The 16,089-nt window shown below is 40.4% G+C and overlaps 1 protein-coding gene across 2 annotated transcripts in view; it reads right to left on the bottom strand.

Annotated features, from left to right (window-relative positions):
- Positions 1-16,089, bottom strand: part of CHN2 (chimerin 2) — a 481,322-nt gene that overhangs the window by 52,156 nt on the left and 413,077 nt on the right. For both annotated transcript variants that reach the window (XM_073677920.1, XM_073677921.1), the window contains exon 8: positions 12,158-12,242. In XM_073677920.1, the coding sequence (XP_073534021.1) occupies positions 12,158-12,242 (85 nt within the window). The remainder of the gene's footprint in view (positions 1-12,157; positions 12,243-16,089) is intronic.

Here is a 16,089-nt window from a genome sequence, read left to right as displayed (position 1 = left end):
ATCAGCCAGAAAGCATTGGTACTGAGATGTGGTCTGTGGTTCCCACCTGCAGAACCAATCCTTTATTGAGGGTGTCTTGAGAATTGGCAATAATTTCCATCTATTGTCTATTCCATTTGCACAACAGCATGTGAAATTGATTGTCAATCAGTGTTGCTTCCTAAGTGGACAGTTTGATTTCACAGAAGTTTGATTTACTTGGAGTTATATTCTGTTGTTTAAGTGTTCCCTTTATTTTTTTGAGCAATGTATAAGCATCTGCAGGAAATACAATGGATGCAGAATTCAGACATGATATTGATATAAGAATAGCTTGATATATTATGAACACATATGGCAACATGTGGGGTGTTGAAAGATTCCAAGATATTGTGGTGAAGACTGTCCGTCCTTCAAGTCCATGATTGCGGCCGGAAGGGCAGAACTGGTTATGTAAGCAGCCGTGTCCTGGGCTGACGCAAAGTCTCCATCACTTCAACCGTAATGACTCAAAGCAGCTTTTAGTGAAATTATTGTGACATAATAAATATTAAAAAGCACAAAAATTATATGGCCTCAATCATTACGCATATTTTATGAGTGGTGTTTAGAAATCTAAGGGACACCATGTCAGGGTCAGTGGTGGCCGACTTTAATCAAGAGTCACAGTTCAAATTTAGTGGGGATGAGCCAAGGCTTAGGCATACATATCTCTTGCTTGTGGTTTGGGCGGCATGAATGAGATGACGGGTTTCCTTTAATCATTGAATTCAGGTATTTCTCTCAGTCCCTTTTCCACAAGTGTATAACACTCAGCCCCTTGCCATGCAGTCTGTCTTTACTCACAGTAATTTTAGAGAGATCACTGAATTGGAGCGTGGTCCTACAGTAGGATGCCACCATTGTAACAAGTCAGTCCGTAAAATGTCTTACACTTAAATATTCAGCTGTCAGTGGTAGTATTGGTAAGTAGAAGTTGTTAGGAAATACATCAACTGAGCCACAAAGTGCCAGAACACGTAAAGGTACAGAGCAGGGTCACCAAGGGCCGGTAAAAATCACCTTTGTGCATTTTTCTGACCCAGTATCTTCAGAGTTCCAAATCCCCTCTGTCATTAATATCTGCAGAAAAAACTGTCAGGAGCTTCATTACCCGGATTTCCATGGCTGATAGCTGCATGCAAGCTTTACATCACCAAGCACAATGCCAATGTCAGATGACATGGTATAAAGCGCACCACCACTGGCTTCAGGAGCAATACAAATGTGTTCTGTGGAGTGGCAGTCACACTTCTCTATCTGGCAGCCTGATGAACAAGTCTAGCTTTGATGAATGCCAAGAGAATGACACGTTCTTGACTACACTGTGCCAGCTGTAAAGTTTGGTGGAGGAGGGATAATGTTATGGGGTTATTTTTCAAATGATGGCCTGGGGTCTGTATTTCTATTCAAGATGTAATCTTAATGAGGAACAGAGCCCAAACTTCAAACTGATTGAACACATTTAGGATAAACTAGAACCCTACAAATGCTCTTCTGGATGAATGGACACCCCTCAAAATCTTATAAAAAGCCTTCCTAGAAGAGTGGACGCTTTTATATCTGCAAACTGGGAACCAACTCCGTATAAATCACTATGGATTTATCGGATGTCATATATACAGTTATGCTCAAAAGTTTACATACCCCGTCAGAATTTTTCCTTTCTTGGCCTTGTTTCAAAGAACATGGATGATAACAAAAAAAAACGTTTTCTCCACTCATGGTTATTGGTTGGGTGAAGCTATTTATTGTCAAACTACAGGGATACTCCTAAATTAAATGGGAATGGTTGGTGATATCAACTTCCTGTTTGTGGCACATTAGTATATGTGAGGGGGAAAACTTTTCCAGATGGATGGTGACCATGGCGGCCATTTCGAAGTCGGTTATTTTAGATCCAACTTTATTTTTTTCAATGGGAAGAGGGTCATGTGACACATCAAACTTATTGAGAATTTCATAAGAAAAACAATGGTGTGCTTGGTTTTAACGTAACTTTATTCTTTCATTAGTTTTTTACAAGATTATGACCACTTATAAAATGTGTACAAAGTGCTGCCCATTGTGTTGGATTGTCAATGCAACCCTCTTCTCCCACTCTTGACACACTGATAGCAACACCGCAGAAGAAATGCTAGCACAGGCTTCCAGTATCCGTTGTTTCAGATGCTGCACATCTCGTATCTTGATGGTATGGTGTGGTATATGGGGTACAAAGATAGTGGGACCATTCTTCATCAATGAAAACCTCAATGCCACTGGATATCTGAAATTGCTACATGATGATGTGTTTCCCTCTTTATGCACTGAAGATGGCACGTTCCTTGAGTTTTTCCAACAAGATGGTGCACCACCACATTATGGGTGTCAGGTCCGAGCATTCCTACGTGAACAGTTTCCTGGAAAGTGGATTGGTCGTCGGGGGCCAGTTGAATGGCCACCAAGGTCTCCCGATCTGACCCCCTTAGACTTTTATCTTTGGGCTCATCTGAAGGCAATTCTCTATGCTGTGAAGATACGAGATGTGCAGCATCTGAAACAACGGATACTGGAAGCCAAACAGCACAGAGACAAGCCTCAAAACTTCTGGAACAAGGTAATTTGCAGTGATGAGACCAAAATTTAACTTTATGGCCATAACCATAAACGTTACATTTGGAGAGAGGTCAACAAGGCCTGTGATGAAAGGAACACCATTCCTACAGCATGGAGGTGGATTGCTGATGTTTTGGGGATGTGTGAGCTGCAAAGGCACAGGAAAATTGGTAATAGTTGAAGGAAAATTGAATGCAGCACGTTATCAGCAAATACTGGAGGCAAATTTGCACTCATCAGCCCGGAAGCTGCGCATGGGATGTACTTGGACGTTCCAACATGACAACGATCCAAAACACAAAGCCAAGTCGATCTGTCATTGGCTACAGCAGAACAAAGTGAAGGTTCTGGAGTGGCCATCTCAGTCTCCTGACCTCAATATCATTGAGCCACTCTGGGAGATCTCAAGCGCGCAGTTCATGCTAGACAGCCCAAGAATTTACAGTAACTGGAGGCTTTTTGCCAAGAAGAATGGGCAGCTTTACCATCTGAGAAATTAAAGAACCTCATTCACAACTACCACAAAAGACTTCAAGCTGTCATTGATGTTAGAGGGGGCAATACACGGTATTAAGAACTGGGGTATGTGAACTTTTGATCAGGGTCATTTGGATGTTCTTGGTTGTCATTAAGAGTTAAAAAGAGAAAACACAGTAGTTTGACAATAAATGGCTTCACCCAACTAATAACCATGAGTGGAGAAAAAGTTTTTTTGTTATCATTCATATTCTCTTAAACAAGGCCAAGAAAGGAAAAATTCTGCTGGGGTATGTAAACTTTTGAGCACAACTGTATATTTTAGATATGTTTCTTACATATATACATATATTGATGCAGTTCATATACAGGTGCATCTCACAAAATTAGAATATCATCAAAAAGTTCATTTATTTCAGTTCTTTAATACAAAAAGTGAAGCTAATCTATTATATGGAGTCATTACAAACATAGTGATTTATTTCAAGTGTTTATTTTTGTTAATGGTGATGATTATGGCTTACAGCCAATGAAAACACAAAAGTCATTATCTCAGTAAATTAGAATACTTTATAACACCAGCTTGAAAAATGTTTTTAAATCCGAAAACTTGGCCTCCTGAAATGTATGTTCAGTAAATGCACTCAATACTTGGTCTGGGCTCCTTTTGCATCAATTACTGCATCAATGCGGCGTGGCATGGAGGCGATCATCCTGTGGCACTGCTGAGGTGTTATGGAAGCCCAGGTTGCTTTGATAGCAGCCTTCAGCTTGTCAGCATTGTTGTGTCTGGTGTCTCTCATCTTCCTCTTGACAATACTCCATAGATTCTCTATGGGTTTAAGGTCAGGCGAGTTTACTGGCCAATCAAGGACAGGGATACTGTAGTTTTTAAACCAGGTATTGGTACTTTTGGCAGTGTGGACAGATACCAAGTCCTGCTGGAGAATGACATTTCCATCTCCAAAAAGCTTGTCGGCAGAGGGAAGCATGAAGTGCTCTAAAATTTCCTGGTAGACGGCTGCGCTGACTTTGGTCTTGAGAAAACACAGTGGACCTACACCAGCAGATGACATGGCTCCCCAAACCATCACTGATTGTGGAAACTTCACACTAGACCTCAAGCAGCTTGGATTGTGGCCTCTCCACTCTTCCTCCAGACTCTGGGACCTTGATTTCTAAATGAAAATTGGAACTCTGGGACCTTGGGGAGTGTGTCAATGACTGCCTTCTGGACATCTGTCAAGTCAGCAGTCTTCCCTGTGATTGTGGAGCCTACTGAAACAGACTAAGGGACCTTAGGAAGCCTTTGCAGGTGCTTTTTGTTAATTATTTAAATTTACTGAGATAATGACTTTTGTGTTTTCATTGGCTGTAAGCCATAATCATCAACATTAACAGAAATAAACACTTGAAATAGATCGTTCTGTTTGTAATGACTCTATATAATATGAGTTTCACTTTTTGCATTGAAGAACTGAAATAAATTAACTTTTTGATGATATTCTAATTTTGTGAGCTGCACCTGTATATAAACACATGGTCTCAGTACTGCATGTAACTGTATATTTCCATTAATAGTAATCAGGGTGGCCTGATTACTGTTAATATACAATATTAGGTCTTCCATATTGGTTTTTGATAGGGCGCAACTAACAGCTGGTCCTTAAATGACCTACAACTATTCCTATGGGAAGAACATCAACTCAGATCTGTGGCAACGTCATGCCACTGAAACTGTAATAACTGAGAAAATAGCAGAAAGTCTCCAAATGAAATTACAGTTTTATAAATCCGCTTTGTATTAGGAAACATCCCACCCATGACCAGAGCCTTAACCTCAGATATCTTCAGCTCAGACAAGCATTGAATTGTGCACAAATACACTATAAATAGCCCTTAACTATAAGCCAACTTATATTTTATGTCTAATAATCCAAAAAGACATGTACGCTCCATAACCTAGATCTCTATGACTGATTATTTAGGAAATAGTTGGCTTTTGGCAGCTTATTTCCGGACAAATGAACCATTTATTGAAAATGTAGATTAAAGCAAAAGACAAGGGTGTAAGTCTGGCAAGCCTGGCACAGAAGTATGAAGATAATCGGAGTTGGCACCACATCGCATCTCGGTTGAGTTGTGTTATGCGATTGTTTGCAGCCAAATATAACTCGTTTCCTTTTATTTTTATATATCTATGTGTTGATTCATAAACTGTCTAGAACATGATAGCGGACGAAGCAGTAAAAAGTGCAGACTTTTATAGAAAAACCAAAAAAGGACATTTATAAGTTGGATGCAAATATGAATTCCCACAAGTTTTCACTGCAACAATAAATACTTGTAAACTTAGTAACCAGCGATCTAGTGGTTCCTATAAATACATCAGTAAGGCCAATGCCAGAAGTGTGCAGCACAGCCTCCATTATCAGAAGCACTATATGTTTCACCTTTACTGTTGGGAAGTTACCCATCAGAGCAGGGAACGTAGCCTCCACCTTTTAAATTATACAATAGTCACAAGATCAGAGTAGTGCCACCTCACTCTCTTGTTAAGAAAGAAAAAAACATACGTCTGGAACCAAAGAGGGATTCAACAATAGTGTGAACAGGACATATGGGTTGGAGAAGCTACATAGGATGGCATGTGTGGCACCCCTGCGGGTTCAGTCGCCACAGAGGTACGGCATCTCAACCAGAGGTGTGGTATCTCACTCTCAGGTAAGGATGGAGTACTGCCCGGGACCCTAACACCTGCATCCAACACTACACTACTCCAGACCAGCAGGAGGGGCAAGATGCGCTGCTCCTCTGCTGAGCCCTGTCTCAGGCTGGAGTGGGGGGAACCAAAGTAGGGGGAACCATGTAGTGGGTGGAGGAAGTAGTTCAAGGGAGCTCAGTATGAAGCGATATAAAACAGAGGGTGGAAAATTCTAGGGTCAGTGAGTCAGTACAGGGGTACAGCAGAGACACTGCAAGATTGAAAAGTTTTGTGTGTGTTTCCATAGTTACCCGGTAAGGGTACCAAAAAACTGACAGGCTGAGAACTGTGAGCAGCCAAAAACTTGTCTTGTAAATAGTTTGCACTTATTAAAGGGCCTCTTATTGCTTTTATATAAATAGACCGCAGAACAAAACCCGTTTGGCGTGGCCGAAGACGTGGTCCAACGACTGGATCATCTATGCCCTGCAGCCACGCCCAGGGCCTACGTTGAGGGTTTTCGGACGGGTCCCTCATGTTCATCAGAATTCCACCCTGTTCAGTGGAATGGACACCCGGTTACAGATCGCGCTGTAGCCTGCTAAAAATGTTTTATATGAGAAATGTTTTATATGTGTCAAGAAGAAAAAAAATGTTCTTTAAAAAGTTTTATATGGTAACCTGTAACGTTTAAGAAATGTGCCTCCCATAAAGGGAAGAAAAAGTTTGTTGATGATCTTATATGCGAATGCATTCTAAAAATTGTATGTCTAAAACCTTGTTTTACTCTGTTCCAGCCCGCGGACGTGCTGTGTTTTACCAGGCGGGTATTTGGTGCCCCTGCGGGTTCAGTCGCCACAGAGGTACTGTATCTCACCCAGAGGTGTGGTATCTCACTCTCAGGTAAGGAAGGAGTACTTCCCGGGACCCTAACACCTGCATCCAACATTACACTACTCCAGACCAGCAGGAGGGGCAAGATGCGCTGCTCCTCTGCTGTGCACTGCCCCTGGCTGGAGTGGGGGGAACCAAAGTAGGGGGAACCATGTAGTGGGTGTGGGTGGAGGAAGTAGTTCAAGGGAGCTCAGTAAGAAGAAATATAAATGAGAGGGTGGAACATTCTAGGGTCAGTGAGTCAGTGAGAAAGAGTCAGAGGAAGAGTTGGGAGCAGGAGCTCTGCAGGAGCTCTGCTCAGGGGAAGCGCGGGCCAGAGTGAGGAGGCCCAGGAGAAGGAGAGGAGGAAGGAACGGGAGCAGAGAGAAGGCTCCAGGAGTGAAGAAAGGATCCCAGGGGTACGGGCAGTGCTGAAGGCCACCCGTATGCCCGAATCTATCAGGCGGTGGAGGGATCGGGTCACAGAGGGGACAGGCCCCTAACTAGTGAGAATTGCAATATTCAACTAGGTAACCGGAGGGTGCAGCATTTCAGGTGCTGCAGCCAAAAGCCACATCTAACTCACCGAAAAGGTGGCCATAGAGAACCCAGGGGATAGAGAAGACGTCGCCAGACAAGGTCCGCGGTCACTGGATTGGGACACTGGGTGTGAGGTGCAGGGAGACGGCCAGAAGGAACACACGGAAGGGGGTCCCGTTATGTATTCCGGAGGTACCTGAGGGTTTGCTGAACCCCTCCCTGAGTAAGCACAGGACGATGTCGGAAGTTATGTTCTGAAGTTGTAACCAGGAGCAAAGTGAGAACTGTGAGTAAATCCCGAAGACTGAACCCCACTGTCTCTGCGAATTAATACTGCTGTGCAATCATCCCCTGCACTACACTGCACAGCAACATTTATAATATCACCATTTCCTGCCCTGGAGCTAAGCTCTGCCTGTGGAGAGCTGAACTAATTCTGCTGCACTAACATCAGCTCCAGAGGATCTGCTCCGCAGCGGCGGCTCCCTTTAGCCGCATACCACAGGTGGCGTCACGAACTGTATATAAGAACTTTAATTCCCCTGTAAATACCCCTTTTATTGACCGCCCTGGGTCACGGACCGGGTCACCGCCGCTGTGACATCTCCCCTAGCAACGACCGGCCCGGCACCGAGTACCCCACGGCTCAGGGGTCGCGTCACATGCAACAAAGTTTGCTGAGAAGACCACCGTCAACCTTCCAACTAGAGAAGTTATAGTTTTCAGTTACAGAAAAGGCTACATTCTCCACCACACGTGCCAGAAATTCCTTCAGGAGCCCAAATAGATATATACAAAAGCCTATGACACCAACAGAAGGCGTAAAACATAAACAACATATTAAACGACACTTAAAGGCTATCTATGTACACCATTGCACCAAAATTTATTTATTGTTAATTTGATTTCTAAACGAAAAGTTTAAATTGATTGTCTGGCTTTATGATGTTGATAACCTATCTTTCAGTCACTTAGGACAGGTCATCGATATCTGCAAAACTAATACAAATCCAACAGAGATCAGAGCCTCTAATTGGTGATGATCTGACTCTTAGCACTCTTGCCAATTAGCTATTTGAAAGGCCCCCTTTATTAATTACCCTGCTCCAGGCAATACTTAATATTGCAGTTTTGTCCCATTCTAGGAGTGTCACAGTCCCCTCGATCAGCTGATCGCAGAGGTGTCGGGAGTCAATCGATCTAATACCAATGGCCTATCCTGAGCATAGGGCAACAATTTTAAAGGTCTGGTACGATCTTTACGATCAGAGGTACGATAATTTATAATAAGAGAACCTGGCATGTGTAATTTTTTTCAGTGAAAGAAAAACAACCAAGTGATACTCTGAAGATCACGATTTCTGTATACAGAAAGAGGAAGATAAAATCTGTTTCTTTAAACTTCTTTACAAGACAATTTAAGAAAAAGTTCACATACTATACTTCACATAACACGCCTTATACTACTGCCGTCAGCAAAACAGCAATGTTCACAATAAAGAAAATATATTACACCATTTTGTAAAGATAACATATATATATTTCCACGTTATAAACCTAAATATTAAACTTTGAATAAAACAGACAAGTTGTTGAATGCAGAGTATGGTATCTAAGTGGGAATATTTGACAAGGAAGGGTCTAAAAGGCTTATCGTACCACCTCAAGAACTGGGAAAACAAAATCATGTGTTTTTCACAGAAGAATCTAACCACGAGCTACAAAATAATGATGAACTTGAATAACCCTTTCATCCAATTATACATCAATGACTGGCATGGAAACCCCTAGGGCATCTTTAAATTAGGAACAACATAATTTTAATTTGTCAAGATAGCCTAAATGAAGTCAGGCATAACTCATCACATGGACAGTAAGCTCTTCTCATACTGGAGGGCATACAAGTATGAAAGCTTTATGAAGCATCTCAAATAAGCCTCAGACATCCACACGATTTATGTCATACACTTGTTATCAGATACAGAAGCCACTTAAAGCTGTCGGCGATGTAATAGTCTAGGAGCATTGTGGTTGGTAGTAGCTATTCACCCATAAGATTGGATCTCAATGGAAGAAGTATTCCTAGGGTAGCAACAGAGATGACCATTTTTGGGCTTGAGTTCTTGAAGGGGTTCTCCAGTATTTAGACTGGATTTCGTTCCTCATGTGATGCCTTGGGCAAAGGGATGCCAATATTGGAAATAAAATGTAAACTTTTTGGGTTCTGATCAGTCTTTGGTCTTCTAAAATAATTCCTTGCTTTGCTTCAATGAGCCATACAGTAGAGGTCAATTGAGAGCAATCAAAGCCAAAGGATTACGCTAGGCACCATTCCATTCAGGACGTCCGAGAAGATCACATTTTTCAAACCTTCACCAATGTTTAATCTATCACACTGTATGCATTTATAACATATTTGCTACAGATTTTCCAGGCAGATTTGTGTGACCAACAAAGTAGACGAGTCCTTTAAATCTCATCCACACATTGAGGAAATTCTCCTACAGAAATAGACATGTAGCACAGATGTTTTTATTCATAGTATGGCAATTCTTTGTATGGAATATACTGTATTGCGGAAAAAGTGCAAATGTAAAACGGGGCATTGAAAACAGTGCAAAAATGCATTCCTGCATTAAAAATAAAAAAGAACTGTACAAATGTCATTGGAGTGCAAAACTCTGCTAACATTTATTCATACTGTAATCATACACTACAATTAAACTAATATTTTATATTCCGACTTCTCCAAACTAATCACTAGTCAAACTTTATTTGTACTTAGTGTGCCATGCAATATTAAATTCATACAATACAAACTAAGAGGGTACATGGGTCGGACATGCAGTAGATTTTCCATCTGAAAATCTGCTGAATATTTTAGTACTAGCACCTTTTAATTATATTAGTAGCTTTATGGAAACCAAATATCTACTTTTCTGCCATCTTTACCTACAAAGCACTGTCATACAGAGAAATATCCGTATATACCAGTACATTATGCCTGCAAAGATTAATAATATTGAGATTTTTAGGCAGAGAAAATTCATATATAACATAACGACCTATGACTCATTGTTAGTGTTTCTGCCTTCCATAAAATGAGCCCTGAGTTTGAGTCACAGCTATGACAAGTTAGAAAATTAGGCAGAGAATTAATAAAATACTGAATACTGAGGCATCCACTGAACATGGTCACAGGGCCCTTCCCCCAGGGGAACATAGAAGCCTCCTGTATAAGACAGGACTGCAGTGTCATCAGTCAGATGGTATACTAGCACAGATATTCTGTGAACACCACTTAACATACCTGCCCACCTCCGGGCAGACAACATATTGGTATAGATCACATCTCCTGCAAATAATGCTTCTCTGACCATCCTGCTTCAGCTGCTAGGTGATATGTTCCTTTGTGTTTTCGGGGATATTTCAGACTATGCTGTGCCAGGCAAGTATGGCAGATGTGCCATAAATTGCCAACCCCTATCCTAACCTGTAGAACCTTTTTTGTGTGCCATATTGTGGAATATATATTTTATAGGTAGGTGAAAATTGTCTCTTCAGAGAGGAAGAGGACCAGAACTCTAGTGCCACCTACAAGAATTAGTAATCCTAAAAGTCAATAGTGACTCTTGAGCCTTATCACATGATTTAGGATATACGCCAGAAGCAGAAACTCAGTTTGCAGACACTGTGTTTCGGGGTACTGCCCCTCGTCAGTGCAAAGTGTGAGTTCTGGTTTGGCTGGGTGAGAGGCATCTGACCGGTATCTAAGGGGTAACATTTCTCCTTGCGGAGAACGACATATTAAGCATGTCATGGTGAGGAGACTTTTAAAGCAGCAATGCTCTCCTCACCGTGACATGCTTAACATGTTGCTCTCCGCAAAGAGAAATGTTATCCCGAAACACAGTGTCTGCAAATTGAGTTTCTGGTTCTGGCTTATATCCTAAGTCATGTGATAAGGCTCGTTAAAGAGTCACTATTCACTTTTAGGATTGCTACTTCCTGTAGGTGGCACTAGAGTTCTAGCGCTCTTCCGCTCTGAAGAGACAATTTGCATATTTCCCAGAGGAGCATTGCGGCTTTAAAAGTCTCCTCACCGTGACATGCTTAACAAGGAGAAATGTTACCCCTTAGATAGCTAAGTGGAGTAACTATGAATCCCCTTGCCCTACTAGGCCTAATACATATGGTCAGGATGTGTGCATGAAGTCTATCTGATGGACCGATATGGTGCCTTCTTGAAACACCTCCATCATATAATATGCAATGGAATATGCTACAATATGCCAAATACCATCCCGTACCTCCACAGAACATCAAAGACACATGGAGGTACAGTATGAGCCCATCGATTTCAAACATATTATGGGCCATTCAAGTGCACAATGCTTACCAGTATATTGCTTGAACGTTACTAATATTTAATTAGTTGGGACCCAGTAGGTGAAGCATGATAATAATAGTTTTGCACCACCTGGAAGCCCATTATTATAGTATTACAACACTTGTTCTACCTAGTCTTACCATGTAATAAGCATGCTCCAATGTTTCCAATACATTCCTCCTAACAGTCCATTTATTCGACATCCTTTATGACATTACTCTCATGTACAGCTCATATGCAGTTTTTACCAATTTAGCAGGCTGCTAACATCATCTATATCTCTTACCGGGTAACACAAACACAGACATAACAAACTGAATCATAACGTGGGAGTCCAACAAAAAGGCCGCAAAAAGGTCAGAAATTGGATCCCGCTTCTCATCAGTGTCTGCGGGAATTACCCTCCTGTCTGTATACATCGTGCACTGACAAAGCTTGTATTGCCTAAATATAACTTCCAGACTGATGATCTTCACAAATTGCCAAAAAGTGTATGTAAATACTATTACAATCATCATAACAACATGGATAAATTACATCATATCAGAATACTTTACCTGAGCATCTGACTCCCTGAGCAATGAGACCCCACATGAAATTGGCACAGTATTCACACCAGTGGGGACCCCGAAATGTGTGCACCTGGAAAAGAAACCAAGCCATGGTTACAAAAAAAGCTAGAGACGAAGCAATATATCACAAAGTATGTGATTAGCTATAGTCAGAAACAAAAGGAACAGAAGAAGCCTTGTGACCCTGTATTACGGGAAAGCTCCTACTGGTTATTACGAGCAGGTAAATCCTTCTACCGATGTTACTACATTATTTCATGGATTCTTGTGTACAGCTGTGTAGCAATATGAGCCATTTATTTTTGCTGAAAAGAATGGTCAAAATTAATGTTGAATGGCAAATCTGAGCACAGTCCAAGAGGCAACAGGAAATGTATGCCAACCATGACTGCTTGGTGCCATGGTAAGAGCAGACAATAAATGCAAGTAGGTAGACAAAGAAAGTAGAAACCAAGTTCTCCAGGAGAGCTGAATATTCACAACTCGGATAGCACATTGTTATGTTTAAACGTTGCCGATTTTACGAAAAATCCGTCAGAAATCACTCTTGAATCAGTGATCCACAAATGTTTAAACCTGAAGCACATAGAAAGTGATATGGATTTAAATTTCTGTAATTAATCCAAAAAGGATATGTAAATGAGATTTTTTACCATGAAGAGGCCCTTCAAAGATACATATATGCACACTTTGCAATATACAGTGATTACCAAATCTTTATTGTTTCCCTTCCACCAACTCTAGGGTTCCCCAGCAACCCTCATCTTAACATCTGTTTATGGTCATATATTGTCTATCAATTCCTTATGCTATGATGGGCGAGACGTCAGGTGACAGCTTTTTGGACGTCACATAATCACAGATGAGAGTATACACCAGCAGTGAGAAGGAACCCCCAAAGCTATGAGTATTGCACACATTTTGTTATCTTACTATGGAGAGACTGCTTTTGGGGATGGGAATGTGTACTTACTGGGAACCTCCCTTAAGTGGGTTGCAGCCAATGTCATCATGTAGCCCAACAATAACCTTTGAGAAAATAAATGTGCATATACTGTATGCAACAAGGAGATACAGTGGGTGTAAAAAGTCTACACACCCCTGTTAAAATGCCAGATTTTTTTCATGTAAAAAAAAAATACTACCAAGAAGAATCCTTTCAGAACTTTTTCCACCTTTAAGATCACCCATTACAGGGATCTTTTTGTTTTCAGTCAGTAGTCAGTCAGAGACGGGTACAAATTTTTTTCCTATGTATTACATATATCATGGCACACTGTGAAGATGGTCATAAACAAGTGTCTTAAATTTGGCACAAAAGGGACGTTACCTAGAACTGGACATCCCTCATATATTGATGAACAAACAAGATGAAAATTTGCTTGGTAGACTGCTAAGAGGCCTACAGCAACATTAAAGAAGCTGCAGGAATTTTTGACAGTATTGGTTGTGCAATAAATGTAACAACAATCTCCCTTATTCTTCATATATCTGGCCTGTGGAGTAGGGCGCCAAGACAGAAGCCTTTTCTTACAAAGAAAAGCATCTAAGCTTGGCTATGTTTTGCCATAACGCACATCAAGTCTGCTAAAAGTATGTGGGAAAAAATGTTATTGTCTGATGACACCAAGTTGAACTTTTTGGCGATAATGTCAAAACGTATGTTTGACGCAAGGGCAATACAGCATATCACCAAATGAAGATCATACCCACAGTCAAGCAGGATGGAGGCAGAATTATGCTTTGAGGGTGTTTTTTAGCAGCTGGAACTGGGGCTTTATTCAAGGTGTAAGAAATTATGAACAGTTCCAAATATCAGTCAATTTTTCAACAAAACCTTCAGGCCTGTGCTAAAAAGCTGAAGATGAAGATGAATTTCACCTTTCAACACAACAAGCATACCTCTAATTCAACAAAAAAAATATCTTTGAAAGTTTTGGAATGGCCCAGCCAGAGCCCAGACATGAATACAATTGAAAATCTATGAGTGGCCTGCAGTGGGTGCAGTACACAGGAGTTACCCTCCCAATCTGACAGATTTGGAACCCTACAGCAAGGAAGAGTGGGCAAAAATTGTGAATTCTATATGTGCCATGCTGATAAGACTCCTACCCAAAAAGAATGAATGCTGTTATAAATTCAAAGGGTACTTCAAGTATTATTTTAGGAGTGTATATATTTATACAACAACATTATTTTAGTTCTTTATTTTTCTTTTTCTACCGGAAAAGAGTTCAGTTTATTTTCAACTGAATTGTGCAGATTATGGGTGCCATGAATGGTGGAAAAATTCTTGAATGATTCTTCTTCGTATGATTTTTCTACATGAAAACCTGACATTTTAACAGGGGTATGTAGACTTTTTATATCCACTCTATCTATTCTCCACCCAAAAACAAACATTGAATATTGAGAAATTTCTCCAACTATACTATAATTTCTTTGCATCTGCACAAGGGTAGATTGGAAAGCAACAATGAAGGTTGTTTTGAGAAGCTTTAATTTGGCTAATATGCTAAATAGCTGTAATCTAAAAAGCCAAATGGGATTGCAGGACCCAGGAAAATGTTTATAGGAGTTATTGGACAGTATGAAATCTCACAAGTCCTGAATAAACCACTGAAATCTCACGCATATAGCATGTAAGTCCCACATGGCTTCTTTCAATAGAACTGTATGGCACACTGTGTGAAGCCAGTATATTTTGTTGTCCGGCAGAAAAACAAACTTCATACGAAGTCTTATACAAGTACAGTTGAGGGCCCCACATTCATTTTGGTAGGTGCCCTATTACGGCTCCATAACAAATAGGGTCCATGAGGTTTCAATTTATGCCTCCAACATCTTATTAGGCCACCACTTATGAATTTTCCCATACTGATGCAAAAGAACAAATGTTGAATATTTGGCTGAGAATGAGAAATACATTTTCTAAAAACATGAAATATTTTTTGTTCTGTGCTTTTCTTTTCTTGCATTAGTCATATGCTTTGTATTCACGGCATATATATAAGCTAATTCTATTTTAATACCCACCATTATTCATGGGAAAGACAACATTGTGATGTCCCTATTTCTGTTCACAATAAGTTTGCATTAGAACTTACAATTAATGCACAAAATACGTAAGAGATGAAAACTGCCTTGAAAACACATAATTTTCTAGACCATATTTTGGGAATCTATGTACGTCAAATGTGAAACAGTGCCCAGATAATCATGACTTTAAAAGCCAGATCTGGGCACAAAGACCAATAAAACCCAATGACTAAATGCACATTTATGTAGCTTCAGCATCTTAGTGTCCTAGTTAAGAAATGCTAAACATACACTTATGTGGCCAACATCAAAGATAATTGGACTTCTCCAGCTGAGACATTACAGAAAATGATGATTATGGGGTTTATTCCTATTGCACATAATATGGCTTTACATAATGTTTCATACAAGTCAAGCATAGAGAGTTGGTGTCTGGGTTTGCTTAAAACAGGAGGAAAAAAAGTGAGACGACAAAGGATTTAGAAAAAAGTTTATCAGAATTGTGTTTACTTAACATATAAAGAGCGAGCTTGAGAGAGAATGCCTTCAAACAGGTGAGATAAATCATCTAGATAGCAGAAGTACATCTGAAGTACAGTACAAATATACGTGTACAGGGTCACCTTTGATCAACCTACAAAAGTGTATTGGAGAATCCCATAAAAAGCAATTCTCTAATATATAACTATAATGCAAGGTGCAGACGGCCATCGATTCTTTCATCCTAAAGAATCAGGCAGATTATATAAATGACACTCTAATCAAACTCTGACCAAAGTTTACTCAGAGTGTCAGCATAGTGTGATCTGATTCTCTTGGATGACAGAACCGTAGCACACCGACAGGAGAAAATGGAGAACAAAATTTCTCCATTGTGT

Source organism: Phyllobates terribilis, unplaced genomic scaffold (assembly GCF_046119375.1).
Source record: "Phyllobates terribilis strain yellow unplaced genomic scaffold, ASM4611937v1 Scaffold_4__5_contigs__length_816908805, whole genome shotgun sequence".
Classification (NCBI taxonomy): Eukaryota; Metazoa; Chordata; class Amphibia; order Anura; family Dendrobatidae; genus Phyllobates; species Phyllobates terribilis.
Note: the sequence above shows the minus strand (reverse complement) of the source record. Positions and strands in the feature narration are given on the sequence as shown.